This window comes from Epinephelus moara, chromosome 10, assembly GCF_006386435.1.
Source record: "Epinephelus moara isolate mb chromosome 10, YSFRI_EMoa_1.0, whole genome shotgun sequence".
NCBI lineage: Eukaryota > Metazoa > Chordata > Actinopteri > Perciformes > Serranidae > Epinephelus > Epinephelus moara.
Window position 1 is genome coordinate 816962 of NC_065515.1, and position 17794 is coordinate 834755.

At 42.3% G+C, this 17794-nt stretch overlaps 2 protein-coding genes across 4 annotated transcripts in view; one reads left to right on the plus strand and one right to left on the minus strand.

Annotated features, from left to right (window-relative positions):
• LOC126396332 (putative protein TPRXL) overlaps positions 1-11931 on the minus strand; it is an 18668-nt gene extending 6737 nt beyond the window's left edge. The window contains exons 1-4 of the mRNA XM_050054311.1: positions 11649-11931; positions 5947-6168; positions 3189-3725; positions 1411-1568 (exon numbers count right to left, since the gene is read on the minus strand). Of these exons, the coding sequence (XP_049910268.1) occupies positions 1411-1568; positions 3189-3725; positions 5947-6168; positions 11649-11715 (984 nt within the window). The 5' untranslated portion in view covers positions 11716-11931. The remainder of the gene's footprint in view (positions 1-1410; positions 1569-3188; positions 3726-5946; positions 6169-11648) is intronic.
• Positions 11932-15078: 3147 nt separating this feature from the next.
• Positions 15079-17794, plus strand: part of LOC126396323 (importin-13-like) — a 36737-nt gene continuing 34021 nt past the window's right edge. Inside the window, exons 1-2 of one of the 3 annotated variants that reach the window (XM_050054292.1) lie at positions 15079-15244; positions 15589-15675. In XM_050054292.1, coding sequence (XP_049910249.1) covers positions 15224-15244; positions 15589-15675 — 108 coding nt within the window. In that variant the 5' untranslated portion in view covers positions 15079-15223. The remainder of the gene's footprint in view (positions 15245-15588; positions 15676-17794) is intronic. The other 2 variants (XM_050054294.1, XM_050054295.1) reach the window with 2 other exon arrangements.

The window sequence follows — 17794 nt, forward strand, 5'->3', positions numbered from 1 at the left end:
CGTAACTTTACAGGAACCTTCCTCGTACTCCGCTCTCTCAGTGGAGACACGGTGGTTGAGAGAGCCGAGCAAGAGGACGTTCCTGTAGTAGTTCCTGCCCCCCAAATAGTACCGGGAACTTCTTCAGTGGAAACGGGCCTATTGAGGACTGGCATAGGTAGAAGGTGACAAAGCTACCAATGGCTATGGACTAGTGAGTTTTAATTGATGGTCAGTAATCATATTTAATGTGTTACAGATCAGCTGAGCCAGAAGAACAACTTTGTAAAACATTTCCAGGGCTGCTGACAAAAGAGCAGTCAGACGTTTTTTGGTAAATACTTTTATTCCTTTTCTTGGCAAGAGTTAGAGGAGAAGATTCACACCATTCTCGTCTAGGAGAGAGGTATCAATCTACGCATCTAACTCTGGGCAAGAAAGCAAATGAACATATTTGCCCATTATCCATTAAGTCTGCACTTTAAGATGTGAAAAAATTTCCATAAGGTCGGAGGTTAAATGTTCATTGAAGTCTTTCTGATGAGTTAGAGGTAAACACATAAAGGATCCTGCTGGAGGAGGATAAACCCCAACTTGGAAACCCAGAAGCTGTTCTGTTCTTTATCTACAAACATCTTTAGTAAATATCTATTAACCATTAATAAAGCCATGGATTACAACTCATATAATGTCATTGTACCGGTAAGTTTTAACAGTATATCTAACAGAGGTTGGAGCAAGTCAGTGAACTGCATGTCACAAGTAGTCTCAAGTCTTTGCACTCAAGTCCCAAGTCTTAAACTTTGAGTTTTGAGTCTTAAACAGGTTCTAATGCACTCATCACCAAGTGCATTTAAAGAATGCTTTTTAAAACCTGTATTTAGTTGTTAAAACAAGTGCAACTAAACTTAATCGTAAAAGTGATATTTCACTATAAAGCAGTACAACAACAAAATGAATTTTGAATGTTTCTGTCCTGTCTTGTGTGTTTAACTCATCTCATACTGAAAAAAAATGTTGATATTGACATGATATAGTTTGTTACTGCATGCTAAGGAAATTAAAAAAGATGAACATAAACATTAGTTAATTCAGGAAATGACTGAAAGGGAAATGAATTGACTAATGGCACACTTTTTAAATTACGTAATTTTTAATCTTTGGGCCTCGGGGAAGGTATCAAATATTTTTAAGTCAAAAGTCCAAGTGAAGTCACGAGTCATTGGTGTTTAAATCCAAGTCAAGTTGCAAGTGTTTTTGGGTTTTGCCAAGTCAGAAAATTTGTGACTTGAGTCTGACTTGAGTCCAAGTCACATGACTTGTGTCCACACCTCTAATATCTCACATCAGTGCTCAAAAATGTCTGACAGATTAAACACTTCCACGCAGACAGCAGTGGAAGTGTTTCCTGGATGTCACGGACGTGCTCACCATAGGAAGGTCCTGCAGCCTGCGGAACTCAGGTCGGTTGTCTCTCCGGCGCAGTTTGAGGAAGAGGAGCAGAGTGATGATGACGGCAGTGATGATGAAGGCTGACACCAGGCCAGCCAGGAGGGGGTCTAATGTGGGAGAGTCATGGACCATCTTTGCTGGAACAAAAAACAGGAGATACTTGAGCAGGTTTCTTCTTGATCTAGCTGTAGACCAAGAACACAAGCCACCAATGCACCATTAAAGATGGAGGTTACTTTGACTTAAAGGGACAATCCACCCCAAAATCTAAAACACACATTTTTCCTCTTACCTGTAGGGCTGTTTTTCAGTCTTGATTCTTTTGGTGTGAGTTGCAGAGTGTTGGAAATATCAGCCGTAGAAATATAATATTATGGAACTAGATGCCACAAAAATGTAGGAACTATTTTCTTCCTACTGAACTACTCCTGCCTCCGTATCACTGCGCAGAAGGAAGTCTACATCTATCTATTCATGCACAGGACGCTCTTGAAAACATCATGGCATCCTCCTGGGCTGAGCTCTTACATTGTCATTAACATTTTTTTTTGGCACTTTGAGCACAAGCTGAGTGTCATCTTGTTCTTTTATATTGGAGAGAAGGCAGACATCTCTACAGCTCATATATCCAACACTTGGCAGCTCACACCAAAACTATCTACACTTATAAACATCACTACAGATAAGAGGAGAAGTATGTATTTCTGATTTGGTGGTGAACTGTCCCTTCAACGTGCTGCAAATGGCAGAACTTGGTCCTTAACGTGTTTAAAGCTGCGACTGGGACTAAATATAGACTAAACAGCAGCATGTTGAACTTGAGTGTTCATCATGCAGCTCTGGACAGAAATGTCAAACACAGGATGGTGATGTTAAGCGTCCCTGTACTTGAGCTCGCTGTTGGGAAAGTGAGCGTATTCATGGGGCAAAATTTTAAGTTTTATCTTCAGAATTTGTTGTGGTTTAAAAATCGTTTGTGTATAAAGTTCAGTGTGTTTTATTTTTCTCTGAGAGTGCTGTTAAACACCATCGCTCTTCACCTTTTATGTTGATGTCTCTCTGTGTTTGTATATTTCTGTGCAGGAAGAGTTTGTGTCTGTGTTTTTGGCAGTGTGCTTCATTGTGTTGCTATGGAAGACTATTTTGTAAACTTTGCTGGGTTTTTTTACATCCTCTGGTTGAAAGTAACAACCACCACAGAGCAGTGAATGCTCCCTGTTCCTCTGGCTAATGGAAAGAGGCGAGGTGCCAACTAAGCGTGGCCTAATAAAACCACACAGAGTGAGAGAAGCGGAGAGAATTTTATATGTTAACTGTATCCAAGCAGGCTGGTCGACGAGGTTTTCCTTCTTTTTCGATGACACTGAACTGAGCCAAACATCCTGGTGAAAGTCCTCTCAAGGTGGAGCGTCGATAGAGAAACGTTTACTGTAGATACTTAAATCATTTAGCCGACAGACAGAGGGGAGAGAGACAGAAAGAAAACAGAGCATTCTTGAGGCCTCCGGTCCCATGACTGCCTTTCCCAAACAGAGCCATAATTGTGGAGTGCTTGGTGGTGACAGTGCTTGTAGAAGATGTAGACGGGGGGGTTGTGTGGTGTGTGTTTGTGTCTGTGTGTGTAGAGGCGAGGACTGGTTTGTGCTGGAAAACAACGAACAACATCGCCTTTGTTATTAAGCCAATTCACTTGTGGCTCTGTTAATATCCAGGCTGAATAAATACATACACAAACACAGGAGACATCGTGCACTTACGATCACCCCCAACGTTGAGCTGGGAGGGGGTTTTGGCGTGGAGTCTGGCCTCAGCGGAGGGGCTGGTCGTCTGGGTTATGGTGGTCTTTAGGTCGGCTTTGCTGGTGGTCGGAGGGTGTTCGTCGGACTGTGATGTGGTTTGTTGTGTTGCGAGTGTCGGGGACTCAGATTTGGGGGGCTCTTGAGAGGAGCTGGACGTTGAGCTAGTCTGGGCGATGACAGCAGCAGTTGTAGATTTGAGCTTTGGTGGCTCAGGTGTCGGGACATGAGTGGATGAGTGTGTTTCGTTGTGACTGGGCTGGTTTGATGCTGTAACTTCAGGAAGTGGAAGTGCAGTATGTGGTGCTGTGGGCGGTGTGGGGCTCTGTTTGTCTGTAGTAGTAGTGTGAGTTGTGTGTGTGGTGCTGGTGGGGGCGGGGGTGGTGGGAGAGGCAGTGGTGTGAATCTCAGAAGGTGGAACTGGAGGCTGTGGTGTCAACTGATCTGTCGATACATTTCCAGGAAGGACAGCCTCTGTGGGAGAGCTGGTGTTGGCGCCTACACAAAGAGAAGGACATTAATCATTTTTCTGCCATCCTCAAATACTGTATGTTTGTAATCAACAAACCAAAAGGAGCCATGTTTGTCATATATGAAGCCTAACAGGAGAGAGTGAGGCCACTTCACACCAATTAAAACATTTTCTCACTTTCCTCTAGTGAGCTGTTGCTCAAAGTGTGGCCCGCGGGCCAACGTCAGGTCCTAGAAACATTTTGTGTGGCCCCCAAACATGACATAAAATGCACACATTACATTTTAATAATTTGCTGTCCATTTCAATACTTTCACTCTCAATAGCTTACATTAATACGCTATGAGGAGACGGCATCAAACTGTGTCGCCCTCAGAAGTGTCTGTCAGGTTAGGGATAGTCTGAGTGGGCGGAAGTTCGCTGCATAGATCAGCCTCTCATTGGGCGGAACGAGCCACCCGCTGAAGTCCCGCCCTACCACCTCCGGTTGTGTAACAGTTCTCAACACGTCCTTTACTAACTTCTCTTGCGGAGATGTAGTCATTTTTCTGCCATGGTTCGCGTCCTGTAAGCGATATTTTTGTGGGCGTGTTACACCAAAACCTGTTGCCCCCCGGCAATATTTTTGCAAGCGCACCGTTGCTGTGGCACCGCCCAGAACGATTGTGATTGGTTGGAAGCTGCGGTCGTGGGGTTTGAACCCCAGGGTGGGGAAGCCCCTCTGTGCAGACTTTGCATTGTGGGTGAAGTAAGGGCACAGGGACAGCCTCTCTGGGTGACTTGATCCACTTTAATGTCCAAAAAAGAACGTAGGACAACTGAACATCGACAACAATGGTGGCATCTCACATCTTATATATATCGCTCCGCCAAACGTAATCATAACTCTCATTACCTGCACGTAAGGTGCACGATATTGAATAGTTCCTATTTAAAAATAAAATACGTAAACAACATATGAATGTAGTTAACATTAAACTATGTAGATGCAAAATAATGAACAGAGAACAACAAGACAATCTACTGGATACGTCCTCACGAAAATAGAACAACAAGACAATCTACTGGATACGTCCTCACGAAAATAAATCTCATGTTACGCTGGCATCCGTGTGTAGCTTACAGCACCAAAGAGCCCTAGTATGGCTGTAGACCAGTGACACTCACTGGTCCCACAGAGGTCTGGGCTGAGCCCTGAGTGTCCTAAAATCCTAGCAACACCCCTGCATACACCTGTGTGCTGCTGCTGCTACTGGATTTGATCTTTGGCAAAGATGAGTGCGGACAGCAAATGTCAAAAGGGTGAAAACAGGCGATTAATTTATTATACATAAATATTGTTATGTTTGTTTATGAACTGGTGCCTGGCTTCCTGTTGTTTTGTAAAAGTATCCCTGCTGTAGACTCTCACTGTCATTAAAGTGTACATTTTCAATGCTGTGAGCACCACAAGTAAAAATCGATTCACTGCAGTGGAGACAGAAAACTACAAGTCAAATATCTCTGCCTTAAAGTTGTGTTCGTGCAAACACTACTCCAATATAAACTGTTTTTTTCCCACAACAAAAAAGTGTCTAAAAATGTGCCTGTCCTGTGAATATGTTTATGAGCCTGATGTGTGAACCAGCATCTGTGTGTGTTTGTGATCTAGGGCGCGAGAGCAAGAGAGTGTGTGTGTGTACCTCGGGGGGAAGTATTTCACTTCTACCTTTCTCACCCCCCTGTGAAAAGTCACACAGCATTTAATCACTTGTCTCTTCTCCTCAGCGCCAACCGCCTTTTCTCTCAGTATATTTTACCAACACTCTCACAGCAAACTGCACCTTATTTAATCACCTTAAACCTTCTTAATTCTACTCTTTTACTTGTATCGTACACCATCTGAGACGTTTCCTTCCTTCTCTGTGCTCCAGTTTTTTAAAAACCACCCTGAGCTGGCTGTCAACACTTTAACCCAGTCACTCGCTCACTCTGTGGCCCACTTCTGGACGTGGAAAACAGAGATAAGGACTTTGTTAAATATAGCTCCTAAACTCGTAGCCACCTGCTGCCAGGCTCCCTACTAAATTCTTCTGAAGTGTGACAAACCTTGTCAACTGGCAAACCCCACGACATTATCAGATCACCTTTGTTTGCTGCACCACAGAGTTGACGAGCCAAGTGACTAATTCAGTTGACTATCAGTCCCCCAGTGTGTGCTCTTCTGGTGGATAACACAGGATTAAAAAAACAGAGTTGCATAGTTACCATGAGCTTTGGTTGGTTCAGGTGTCACAGCCATGCTCTCTCCCTCTGTAGTCTTGTTACTGCTCAAACTGCTGGTGCTGTTTGAACTTGTGTCGGAGTCACTCAGTGAAGGTGCAGCAGATGTACGAAGGATGGGGTCCGGACTAGAACCAGGCACAGACTCTGCAGATGGAGCCTCAGGATCACTTTCTGAAGCAGAGGAGGCAGCAGTGTGGTCACCATCTGATGAGGAGAGCCAAATTTGGATCATGGTCAGTCTCTGGTGACGTCTTCAGAGTCATTAGCAGCTTATTTGCTCATTATTCCACGCAAACAGGAGACAACAGACAGTGTGCTCACTCAGAGACCATCTGAATCAATTAAGAGTGGGTATAAATCATCACAGGCCGCTGTTTATCAGCGCACTATGTTGGCAACTTGTCTGTGTTGATTGTATGTATGTATGTGAATATTGCAGTTGTTTGCACTATACTGCCCAAGACGAATTTCCCTTGCGGGACAATAACGTTTATCTTATCTTATCTTATCCAAACAATTATTAAAGGTCCTATTTATGACATTTAGCACATTAATATAGCAGCAAAGAAATATTTGCTGTGTAAAGATATAGAGGAGTAATGACGACCTCAGCAGAGAATGAAGCCCTGCTACATCTGTGTGTGTTGTAATACGAGCTTCTCTGTTCTTTGTTTTAGTAGCCGGGCCAGCTGCGCATGCACGCGTGTGTCCCACTGGCTAGCTAATTGCTGTGGCTCTGCACTGCACCGCTTCAATTACCACTGATAACACCGTCCTGACCCACGGTGGCGAGACAGTGTTGCAAAAGTACAAACTCTCTGGTTCTCTCCGGTACTTGCCAACCTTGAGACCTCAAAAATAGGGAGGATTTTGAAACCCCCAGCAGAGTACAGGGAGGGGAGAGGGCCAGGCTGTAGGGATCCACACACCCCACGGTCCCGGATGCCTGAGCAAGGGGAAGCTAGGAACCCTACCACGTCAGAGGAGGGCAAGACTGGTCCCCCCTCGACCTCCAAGACGCTCCTCAAACCCCCATTATAGCTTACTGCCGGATTTATACGCAGATAATGGTCAGCAAGGAGAAGAGGTGTCGCCCAACTGATGCCAGCCCAACAGGTACCACTCTTTGGCCCAAGAGGTTGGAGTAGGAGGCAGAAAGGATGAAGCACCAATGGGGAGGTGACAGTAAAGCTTTAGAGTCATAAGGCGTGTACATGCTGTGATCTGTGAAACAGCTTGTGATTTAGAAAGAGAATTATTAAGACATTGAGAGTGCAATGAAAAACAGGAGTCTTCTAGAGTTGGCAAGTATGGTCCCACCCATTGGTTAACACCACTAGCTCTGCCAGCACTGCCATTGTTAGCACTGTTAGGCTCCATGTTTGTTTGAGATGTCAGAGGTGAGAGCCGTGCGGAGGCACTCCTGGCCCCATTGTTGTACATACCACATTGAAAACTAAATAAAAGGTAAACACATACATAATTTATCCGGGGAAAGTTATCTGACTTTTTCCAGCAGAGCAGTGCAGCACTTTTATAGAGTTACACGCTGAGTACATCCACAGTGCTTTATTGATCAGGGAGCTGCTTCACTGGAGCAAACAGGAGTTTAGTGTCTTGCTAAAGTGTTGCATAAGAAGATAAGTCACTGTATTTACTTTGCAAATCCTGATTTTCTTCTGCTCTGGGAGCTAAACTCTGTGGCTCCCAACCATTTTGGCTCGTGACCTTTTAAAATGATGCAAAATGAAGCCACTCATGGCCCCTTGAGTTGTGAGCACTTCAGCTTAAGTGTGATGATTTCAGAGGCCTGAAAAGGTAAAACGTATCCAGTTTCGCCATTTAAAAAATGACACGTAATTTGTGAAGCAAACATGTTTATTTCTCGTTTCATTTCTTGATAATCATGACTCATATTTATCTAAACAACTCTCGAGGGACCACTGAATGGATACTGAGAATTTTTAATGACACAACACAGTTGCATTCCTGTCGAACATCATCTCAGAGCACAAAACAAAATGGAAAACGGCTGACTTTCACTTTGCATGACATCTTCTACGGCCCTCATGAGATACAAGAACTGCTTTTGACGTAATATCCCTTTAATGAAGACTCTTTCTATCTCTATTTCCCCTTTGGTCTTAATCTCGTTACTGTACAAGTCTTTGTTTCTGTTTCTACCTGCTTCCCTTTGATGAAGACCAGAGCGCTGTTGTAATGTAATGTCATTACCGTTCAGTGACACACTGCCATGATGCCTTTCATTACCTCCATAATCACTCACTCAGCTCATCAGCACACACACTGAAAGAGAGCGAGGGACCTGTGTGAACTCTAAATGACACAAAAACAGACACACTCATGAACAGAAAGAGGTGCTTAGCTGTATAATACTGGCCTTGTTCCCTCACTTTAGCTCCATTAGAGCTGCGCAGGTCAAATGTTGGAGTAGTATGCTGTACATATGTGTGCGTGTGTGTGTGTGTGTGTGTGTGTGTGTGTGTGTGTGTGTGTGTGTGTGTGTGTAGAGCAGATTCATAAAGAGAACCACTGTTTCCACTCCCCTCTCCAGATATTACAGGGTCTTACTTTCCAGGCCAATGCAGCATGTACCTGGGGAAGCAGCTCCTGCTCACTTCTTGACCCTGCCAGCGAGAGGAACAGCCAACCGTTTCTCTGCGAGCAGATGTTCGACACTCAGTGCTGGACGTGCCTATCAGTACTGCCTTCTGTGTGAAACCCAACCAACTGCTACTGCAAAATCCCATAAGCACTGGTGTAACAGCGCATGATTGAAAAAGCTGGAGACAGCTCTGTGCACGCTGCCCTTGGCCTTTTCATCCCAGCTTATTTCAGATGTTTACTGCCAGCCATTGTCTGACCTCTCAAGCTGTATATCATGCCTCTGGCGTCTCATCTTCTTCTCCAGTCCGAGCTCTTATTATGCTACAAATTCACCATATTTCGTTAGTAGTTGGGTTGTTATGTTAGTTATTGTGTCATTGAACACAAGCACTGTACATTTGTTGGAGAAGAACATAACTAATCACGTATAATATTGAATTGTGAACAAGAATCATCCAACCAGGAGAACTAAAGGACATCAAAATGTGTCGTCTTTAAACCATTATGTAACCAGTAAATCAGGAAATGAACTTCATCCTCAGAAATAACAGACAAAATGAGACAATAGAAAGCCGAGTTTTAAAGGGTAAGTTCAGTATTTTTTAACCCGACCCTATTGTCCCATGTTTTTGTGTCTAAGTGACTGATGGGATCAACAGTTACAGAAAGGGCCAGCACTGAGCATTTACATCCCCTAAAAGTGCTTGTTTTTGCCACTGACAGGCTCTGACCAGATTATGGAAAGGATCCTGACAAAGATAGACCTTTTTAATGAAGACTAGGATCCTTTTGGTTTGACCAGACGCAGCCTCAAAATCACTATTGCCAAACTCACCAGGCTCCATTTAAAAAAATGGTAATTTTATCCACATACAACACATTTAATCCAGAGTCGACAGAAGTAACTTAAAACTCACAAAAACCTTTTGTCTTTCTACTGTTCCAACGATCATCAGCTCTGGTTTGGTTGAAATCAACCCTTAATTCACCCAGTTAGATGTAAAAACATGCTGCCTCTATACACACTAAAATTACTGTTAATGTGGTTAACTGTGGTTAAACAAAACGGATCTTACTCCTTAACAAAAAGGTCTATCTCTGTAGGGATCCTTTCCATAATATCTGAGCCTGTCAGTGGCAAATACAAGCACTTTAACCAGACATGCATTGATGGTGGTTACATTCCCAGCTGACCACCAGTGTCTTTGGACGTTGATATTTGATTGAAGTTAGGTTGTGAAGATGGGTGACCAAAAATCAATGTCAGGACAGCGTCAATTCCAACTTCAAGACGTTGATATTTTGTTGGTTTAATGTTGTGTTGTTAAGGAACTAAAATTCAGTGTCTTCTAAACAACATTTAGTTGTAAGGTTTGGGGAATAAAACCCAACTTCTGCCAAATGTCATAACGATAACATACACACACTGTAAAATCCTGATGTTGTTAGACATTAAAAATATCGTCAACCAGATTTTCAGTCCGACCAAAATTTTACATCTGTCCAGCCCAAGAGTCCAACGTCTTTCTGACATCATACTGACGTCCAGTGCCAGCTGGGTCGTGGCCTGTTTCCCAGCTGCAGTGGTCTCACTCTGTCCTGGACCAGTTTCAAAACTGTTGCCTCGATTACTCACTTAGACACAAAAACGTGGGAAAATATGGTCCAGCTGGAGCAAAAACAAAGTTACCCATTATGTATTATTACATAGGCTCATTACTAAGTTTTAATAGTTGGATGTTTATTATTTTCATATTTTGTGCATTATGAGACTGTTAAATTAGTTTCATCCAGGTTAATGAACGCGTGCAGCTAGAAAAATAACCTCTAGAAGTGTATGAAAATGTAATTGAAAGGCGGCTGGTTGAGTTGAAAATCAGGCTTTTGACCATGTAACATGTCAGACCAGAGAAAGATTGGATATTTTTAAATGTTCTTAGCTGGAGGTTTGAGTCGCTGCCAACAGAAACAAGAGGAAAAAAATGAATGTTTTAAACCAACAAGTCAAAAGTTCTCCCTGACTCTAACATCCTGGGTCTTAATTTCATCTCTATACTGTATGTTTATGCACATTCTGCCCTGTGCAATCAATTCACTTCAGAAAGTGCGGTGCCACTGAACTGCTTTAAAATCTGTTCATAAAGTCTGCACAGTGTACTACAGAGGCAAGCCAATTAGCATGAACCCAGTGCAATGACAGTGTGCTGCTGCACATAGTTAGAGGTGTCATTTATCACAATGTACTTCCCTGCTCATTTACAGCCAATAAATGTCCTCCAGTGGAGCCGAGCTGTTTTCTATTCATTTGAATTTGAGCCGGAGGAGCTGATGGGACAGTTCTGCCCAATAAAAACCTTCTCAAATGTCAATAGTCTCATTTTCCTTTTATGTGACTGAGAGACACTGATGGAGACGGAGAGAGGAGGTGGGACGAGGAGGAGAGACAGTGGAACAGGTAGGAGAGAAAGCGGAAGGCGGGTAAGAGTGAAATACAGGATGTGTGAGAGGAGTGTAAATGTAATGCAAGCAGAGAGAGGAAGCCGAGAGGGGGGAGGGAGGAAGTGATGTGAGAGATAAAGTGTGAGGCTGTTAAGACAAATAGCAGAGGCTCCAGATTAGAAACATATAAATGAGGCTGAGATTTTTTGGAAACAAAGCGAGGCCAGAATGAGACTGAAACATATTGACTGGAGGTGGAAGAGTGTGTGTGAGTGTGTGTGTGTGTGTGTGTGTGTGTGTGTGTGTGTGTGTGCCTCTGATCTCAAGGAGGGTTGAAAGAAAACACTCAAGAGGAGGAAACATGTTCACACTCAACTGTGTCTTTAACAAAGTTCAGACTGTGAACTCACTTCAGCTTAAATCTCTGTTTAAGACACCACAGGTGCCTGGAGGCAGGTGAGATTAGTGTGTGTGTGTGTGTGTGTGTGTGTGTGTGTGTGTGTGTGTGTGTGTGTGGTACAGTAAACCATTATGACTATGTCAAGCCCAAATTAATGAAACCTTGACACCAGATAACAAACCAAAGTCCACAGTCAAACTCAGCATACTAAACCTACCATGTTCAGCAGATCCCAAGTTCATGAGCAGCAGCGCACAAAGGCCAATCCACACTTTGGTCTCCATCCTCTCTGTCCTCCGGCTACACAGGAAGAAAATTACACCAGCAAACTGTGGCCCAGACTCGTCTCTGACTCGCCTTTCTCTCTCGCTCACCGTCCGATCCCAGACTTTAAGGGAGTAGTTTTAACAATCCCAGGCGGCTGCACTGTGCTCAACCCACTGCAGACAGCAGCTCTGCCAGTGTGTGTGCGTGGCTGAAGGGACTGAAGGAGGAGTGTGTGCGTCCTGGCTGCTCCCTCTCTCTCTCTCTCTCTCTCTCTCTCTCTCTCCCTCTCTCTCCCTCTCTCTCTCCAGAAACAGTGCCACGTGTTCCCTGTTCAAAATAGTCAGTGGGTCTGACTCTGTGCCATGACGCGTAATTCAGCAGCAAGACTGACACCAACCCACACAGATCCTGAGGGCATGCACAGCAATACGACGGAAAACCATGCAGCTACAACACAGTGTGGGCCTATTATACTGTGCAGCAACCCAAACTGCAGAGTCCAATCCTCTCTGATAGTCACAGCAATTAAAAAACAAAAAATAATTACATTTATTTTATTAAAAAAAATGCATTTTTACGCATCAGAAAAAGTGCAGAGATGTTTCACGCGCTACTCCTGTTATTTTCTCCACCATTTCTACTCAGGGACTTTGTTGTGAATGTAAAGGAACATCTAGATATGCTATTTATTATATTTATTTACTATTCATGAATTATAGTATAACATGTAGGCTAATTAAAAACGCTGTGGGTTTTATTAGCCTCTTCAATATATGCATTTTATTTTTTCTTATCTAAATGTTTCTAAAATTAATTAATAACAAGGACCACGATGGAAATACGTCCTGTGACATGTTGTGTTGTCCTTGATGTTTATTTTAATTGTGCGTGAACACTGGTGTTGTAAACATGGACGTGTGGTCTTAAAAACTGTCATTTTATTTCATTTTTTAAATTATTATTATTATAAGTGTTATAAATAGAAGTAGCCTAGTATTTATTTATTTTTGCAAATCATTTTGTTGTGATTTTTTTTTTATATATATCTTTTTCTGGAGTTTCAACTAATGTAAAACTTGTAAAACATATGGACATATATAGATGAGGTGCGACTATGTATATATGATTTATTATTAATACTTTGCAAAGAAACTAAATAAAATTTGACCACAAAAAATATAGTTGTTGTTTATTTGTTTATTTTTGTAAATCATTACATTTTAAATATATAAAGAAATTAATAAGTAGCTTAAAAAAACAACTGCTGGCCTCCATCCGGGACGACATGGAGTTTTTGTCACTCTGAAGTTTTTACTGTTCAGCACTTAAAGAATGAACATTTTGTTTCAGGTGTCTGACTTGATCCGGAAGCTCAAACTGTGTCGTCTTTACTTTTTTGCATGACTGGCGCTTTCTGCAGGGCGTTGCACTGTACTGTGATGTCTTAGTTGAGCCACGTGGTGGCGCTGTCGCTCCACAGCTGACTCTTGTCATGGGTTAAAAACACATTTAGTTGGAGATAGATGTTGAAACAAAGTGCAATACTTCTCTGGAGGGTGTAGCTCCAGTGAGGTGACACTTATATAGTCCCTCTGCTAATTCAGATAAGCTTCAACATTTATCTCCACTTTTATAATACTGTAAACATCAGGAAAGCATTCAGAGATTAGAATAAAAATGCTCTGTGTGAGTTTCATTGTTTAATTTAACATCCCATCAGGATATTACAGTTTTTAAGGGTAGCTTTATTTTCAACAAAGTGATACAAATGGAGTCATCAATAATGATTATCAATTCTACTTGGTTGCCCTATTGTTAGCCTATCTATACCTATAACCCATATCTATATGTGAAATAATTTTTAATACTTTTTGGCTGACATTGTCTGGTGATGACTTTGTGAGGGGAACTTCTTCCTGATGAAACTGTTTATACTTTCAGTTATACGCAGGGTATTTAACATTTTATATATTGCATAGATGGGAAACATGTTAATATATAAGTCTGTTTTTAACCCTTCCCCCATATATCCAATATAGCCTTTATTTATTTGTTGTTTGTCTGTGTGTGTGTTCACTGAAGTCTTCCAGTTTCCTGTTGGTCCTCATGTGAACCAGCAACAGTGAGCACAACAACTACAGTCTACCACACAGGTTACACACAGTCTCCGGCTGATGCACATGTTAGATATAAAGCAGTGTGTTACTGCTGCTGTTTATAAACACATCTGGATGTGTGTTTGAGTTTCACTCTGTCACTTGTCATTAACAAACAGGGTCTGTAGTGGATTAGTCACTGATTTGTAGCTGTGGAGTTTGTCATTGCGGTCCGAACCACTCAGTGCTCTGTGTTTGCTCTGTGCTTTGCTGAGCATCCAACATGCAACTGGTGGTTAAAGAGTAAATACTGAAAATAGAGACATTTTGTTTTGTTTTTATAACACATTCATTGTATACAAATAGTGTACCAGTGTGTGCACATTGGGATACCAATACAGACACAGCCTGTTGCCCAATAAGAGTGAGGTATAATGCCTATTTAATGCCTGATTTTGCTTCTTCTTCTTTCTTTTTTTTTAATATCTTGATAGTTTCAGGTAGGAAAGATGTATTTGGAGGGTTTCCCAGCCAACATTTACATGTGGGTAGTGAATGGGCTGAAAAATGTGTCCAATATTGGGCTGTTCGCAGGTTCCTTATTGGCCTCATGACACTTGCTCACATGGGCGGGTTTACCCAAGTGGGCCCCAGATAAGATGCCCATTTTGGACCCATACCCACTTTGTACCCAGGTAGACCCAGCACGACCCATGCAGGACCCAATCGAGGAAACCCACCCAGAGCATAGGGGCAATGTGGAACATGTGAACAATCCAATATAGGGCCTATTTTACAGCTTATTTACCACCCACAGGGGCCCCACATACAAGTGTTGGCTGGGTTATGGGGTGTGTAACCAACAAACAATGTTTCTTTCCTGCTAAAGATTCATATTTGATGGTTTTAAAGTAACATGTGAGACACTGTAAATATTCTTAAGTCCTCTGGCCCCATCTACATCTTCATAATGTGATGATGACATTTCATTGAATAGAGGGGCGAATGCGGCATTCAAATGTTCATATTTGAGAAACGTCAAAGAGTGTTTTACCGTAAATATTGACAAAACGAACCCGAAACGTAAGATAGCAACTAAGTAACTACGAATAATACAGTATAATTATAGAAATACACATCAGTATATTTTTCAGGTTCTGTATATCCTCCGTCTTTAATATTTTGGGCACTTACAAAATCGCTGTTTTATTTACTGTGGTGTTGGGTGGTCCTTGACCAGTTACGCTCCGATTACGACATTTCCCACGGCGCCTGAATGTAGCAAAAAGCTCTCGGTGACGGAGCAGAAGCAGAAAAGCGGCAGGGAGCTGCCAGCATCGTCTCAAACCGTCGCAGGACCGAAAGGTGTGAAAATATCGGTCCTCTAGACAGTCTAGAGGTAATACACGGAGACGGCTTCGTGTTGATAATGCTGTCACACTCTGAAAATGTTAGTATATCTGTCTCGCTTGGCTGCTTTCGGCACTAGGGTAGCGTCAAGTTACATGCATTGCTACGTTAGCTAATTTGGCGTTAGCATAGCAGCGCTAGCCGTTGCTATAGTATTCTGTAGTGTATGTTAGCGGCAGCTAGCCTGCTCTTAAGTTAAGCGAGCTAACGTTAGCTTGCCGGGTTAGCATCTTGTGTCATCTCAAATTTATGATGTCGTCGAGCTAACTTGCCTATTCCAGCTGCTGCTGTGGAAATATGTTGGCGGTGGCAGTGTGTTAAAGAGGAAGTTTAACGGTGGCTGTCAGCTCCTGAATGTGTTGCTCCTCTTTGATCATTTGACAGCTCTGTGTCAGCGGAGATATGGAGACACCGGGGAGGATAGCAGCAACACCGGACGCCCTGGACTTCACGGTGGAAAACGTAGAGAAGGTGAGTTTTGGGACCTCTCAGTCTTTATCATAGTCCCCAACATCTTAAGAAGCACCATGTTCTCCTTTGACTGTATTAGAGGTCTTGTTTATGAAGAAACAGCTTTAAGAGGGGAAGCTGAGGAGCTTTATCTGCCGTGTAGCCACATAATGATAATAACTGTTACTTCACTGAATTCCTCTGGAGAGGTAATGTTGTGTGTGCATACAGGAATTTAGCTCACCTGTCCTCACATCTTTAAATTAGTCTTTACTGAGTGGGTAATGTTTAGAAAGATGATCAGCTGAGAGCTAAATAACAGGTTGTAGCCCGCCAATTCTTTACCATCTCTGTTGTTGTGAAATGACTGTCTGGGTTTTGTTTTTCTCTGGATATATTTGTGTGTGTGTGAGAGAGAGAGTGCGCGTGCATGCGTGCTTGCTTGGCAGTGTTGCTGCCAGGTTGCTGCGATGAATCTCCCAGTTGGGTGGCCACTGACTCGGACACGAGGGGATGGGTGGGGAGAGACAATGGGGAGGATGGAGAGTGAGAAAGGTGCTCCTGTGGAGGAGTCGATGTGATGAGATGGATTGGGGGATGAGGAGAGGGAGGGAGGGAAGGAGGGAGGGGTGGGACAGGGTCGATGTCTGTGACAGTGCCAGTAAAGAAAGAGGAGGGGGTAAGAGGAGGTTGGCGATGCGACAGAAATGATTAGAGGCAGGTTTGAGGGAGAGGAGCACATTCCTATGGGGGAAATGGCTTGGCTCAATACTGGGGTTCTGGTGTAATAAAGGAGGAAGCAGAATGACAAACAATGAGCAAGGCTCTGTCTCCCTGTGGCTGATCTCCTTATTCATTTGTTCATGTTTTTATGTCTGCAGGTGAATAAAGTGGGGCTCTGTTGTAATTTTGGGGTTGCAAGTGCATGAAGAAAATGCCTATTAACTAAGTCAAAAACATACTAGTACATATTGTATGCATACCTAGGTAAATGCATAATTCACGTATCTGTGAGGATCATAAATAATTTGTTGTGGTGTATTAGGGAAATGTTCAGTGATAGTAACTGATACCCAACCTTTTAGATTTGTATAGATTTTTTTTTTATTAGATCAAGCTGTTTTTTGTTGGGTTTTCCAGTATTTAGGTGTGTCATTACAGTGGAAATGAATACCCCAAGCCATCACAAATAATGCATCATATTTATCAAAATATAATCTGCATGTCAGATTCAGTATTCAGTGATTCATTTAATTATCTGAAACAGGAGATGCTTCCAGAGGCTGAATGTCAGTGTAGTAATAATTCAATAAACATTTTTAATTAAAAAAGCGTTGAGGAACGTCATCTGTGATGCCATGGCAGTGTTTGTTTCTACACTGAACTCTGACCTTTAAACTGATTTGCTTTTCCACATTGTACGACACAAAGCAGCCACTAATATATCACGACAAAATGTCATAATATTTTATTCTGATTTCATTTACTGTGTGCGGGTTTGTATAGTTAAAGGTGCATTTTCAGATCATGTTAAAGCTTTCAGTCCTCTCCGAGTGGTGCGGCGGCATCAGTAATCTCATTAACTGATAAAACATGACAAACAGCATCTGAAGTATTATTTCCCTTCAAGGCTATGAGCCCTTTTGTAATAACACCACACTTGCATTTCAAAACTGATGAGATATTGTTCTTCACAGACTCAGCTATATTTAGAAAATATATGTAGACTATTTGAGTGAGGTGAGTCTTTTCTCTCCATATTTTTGTTTTTGTAGATAATTTGTCTCAACGTATTTGTACTTAATTAGTTATGGAGTCAGTACGATGCTGTTCATTCACTGGAGAGAGGGAGTTTTTTAGTACCTCTGTGTGCCCCTAAAAGCATCATAATAGTATCTGAGTCAAACCACCACCTTGTTGCGTTAAGAAAAATTGGAGATGTTTCCTTTTACCTTTTGATTTTTATTGTGTTCTCTGCCAAACAGTCACAACAGCAAGTAGTAGTTCTGTACTGTTCATCAGTACAAAGTTGAATTGCCCTTCCCATAACATGACGAGAGCAAAACCAGTTTAAAGAGTAAAATAAAAAAGAGCATCGGTGCAGAATTGTCACTGTTGTTCAGTAGGATGGTGAAGAGTG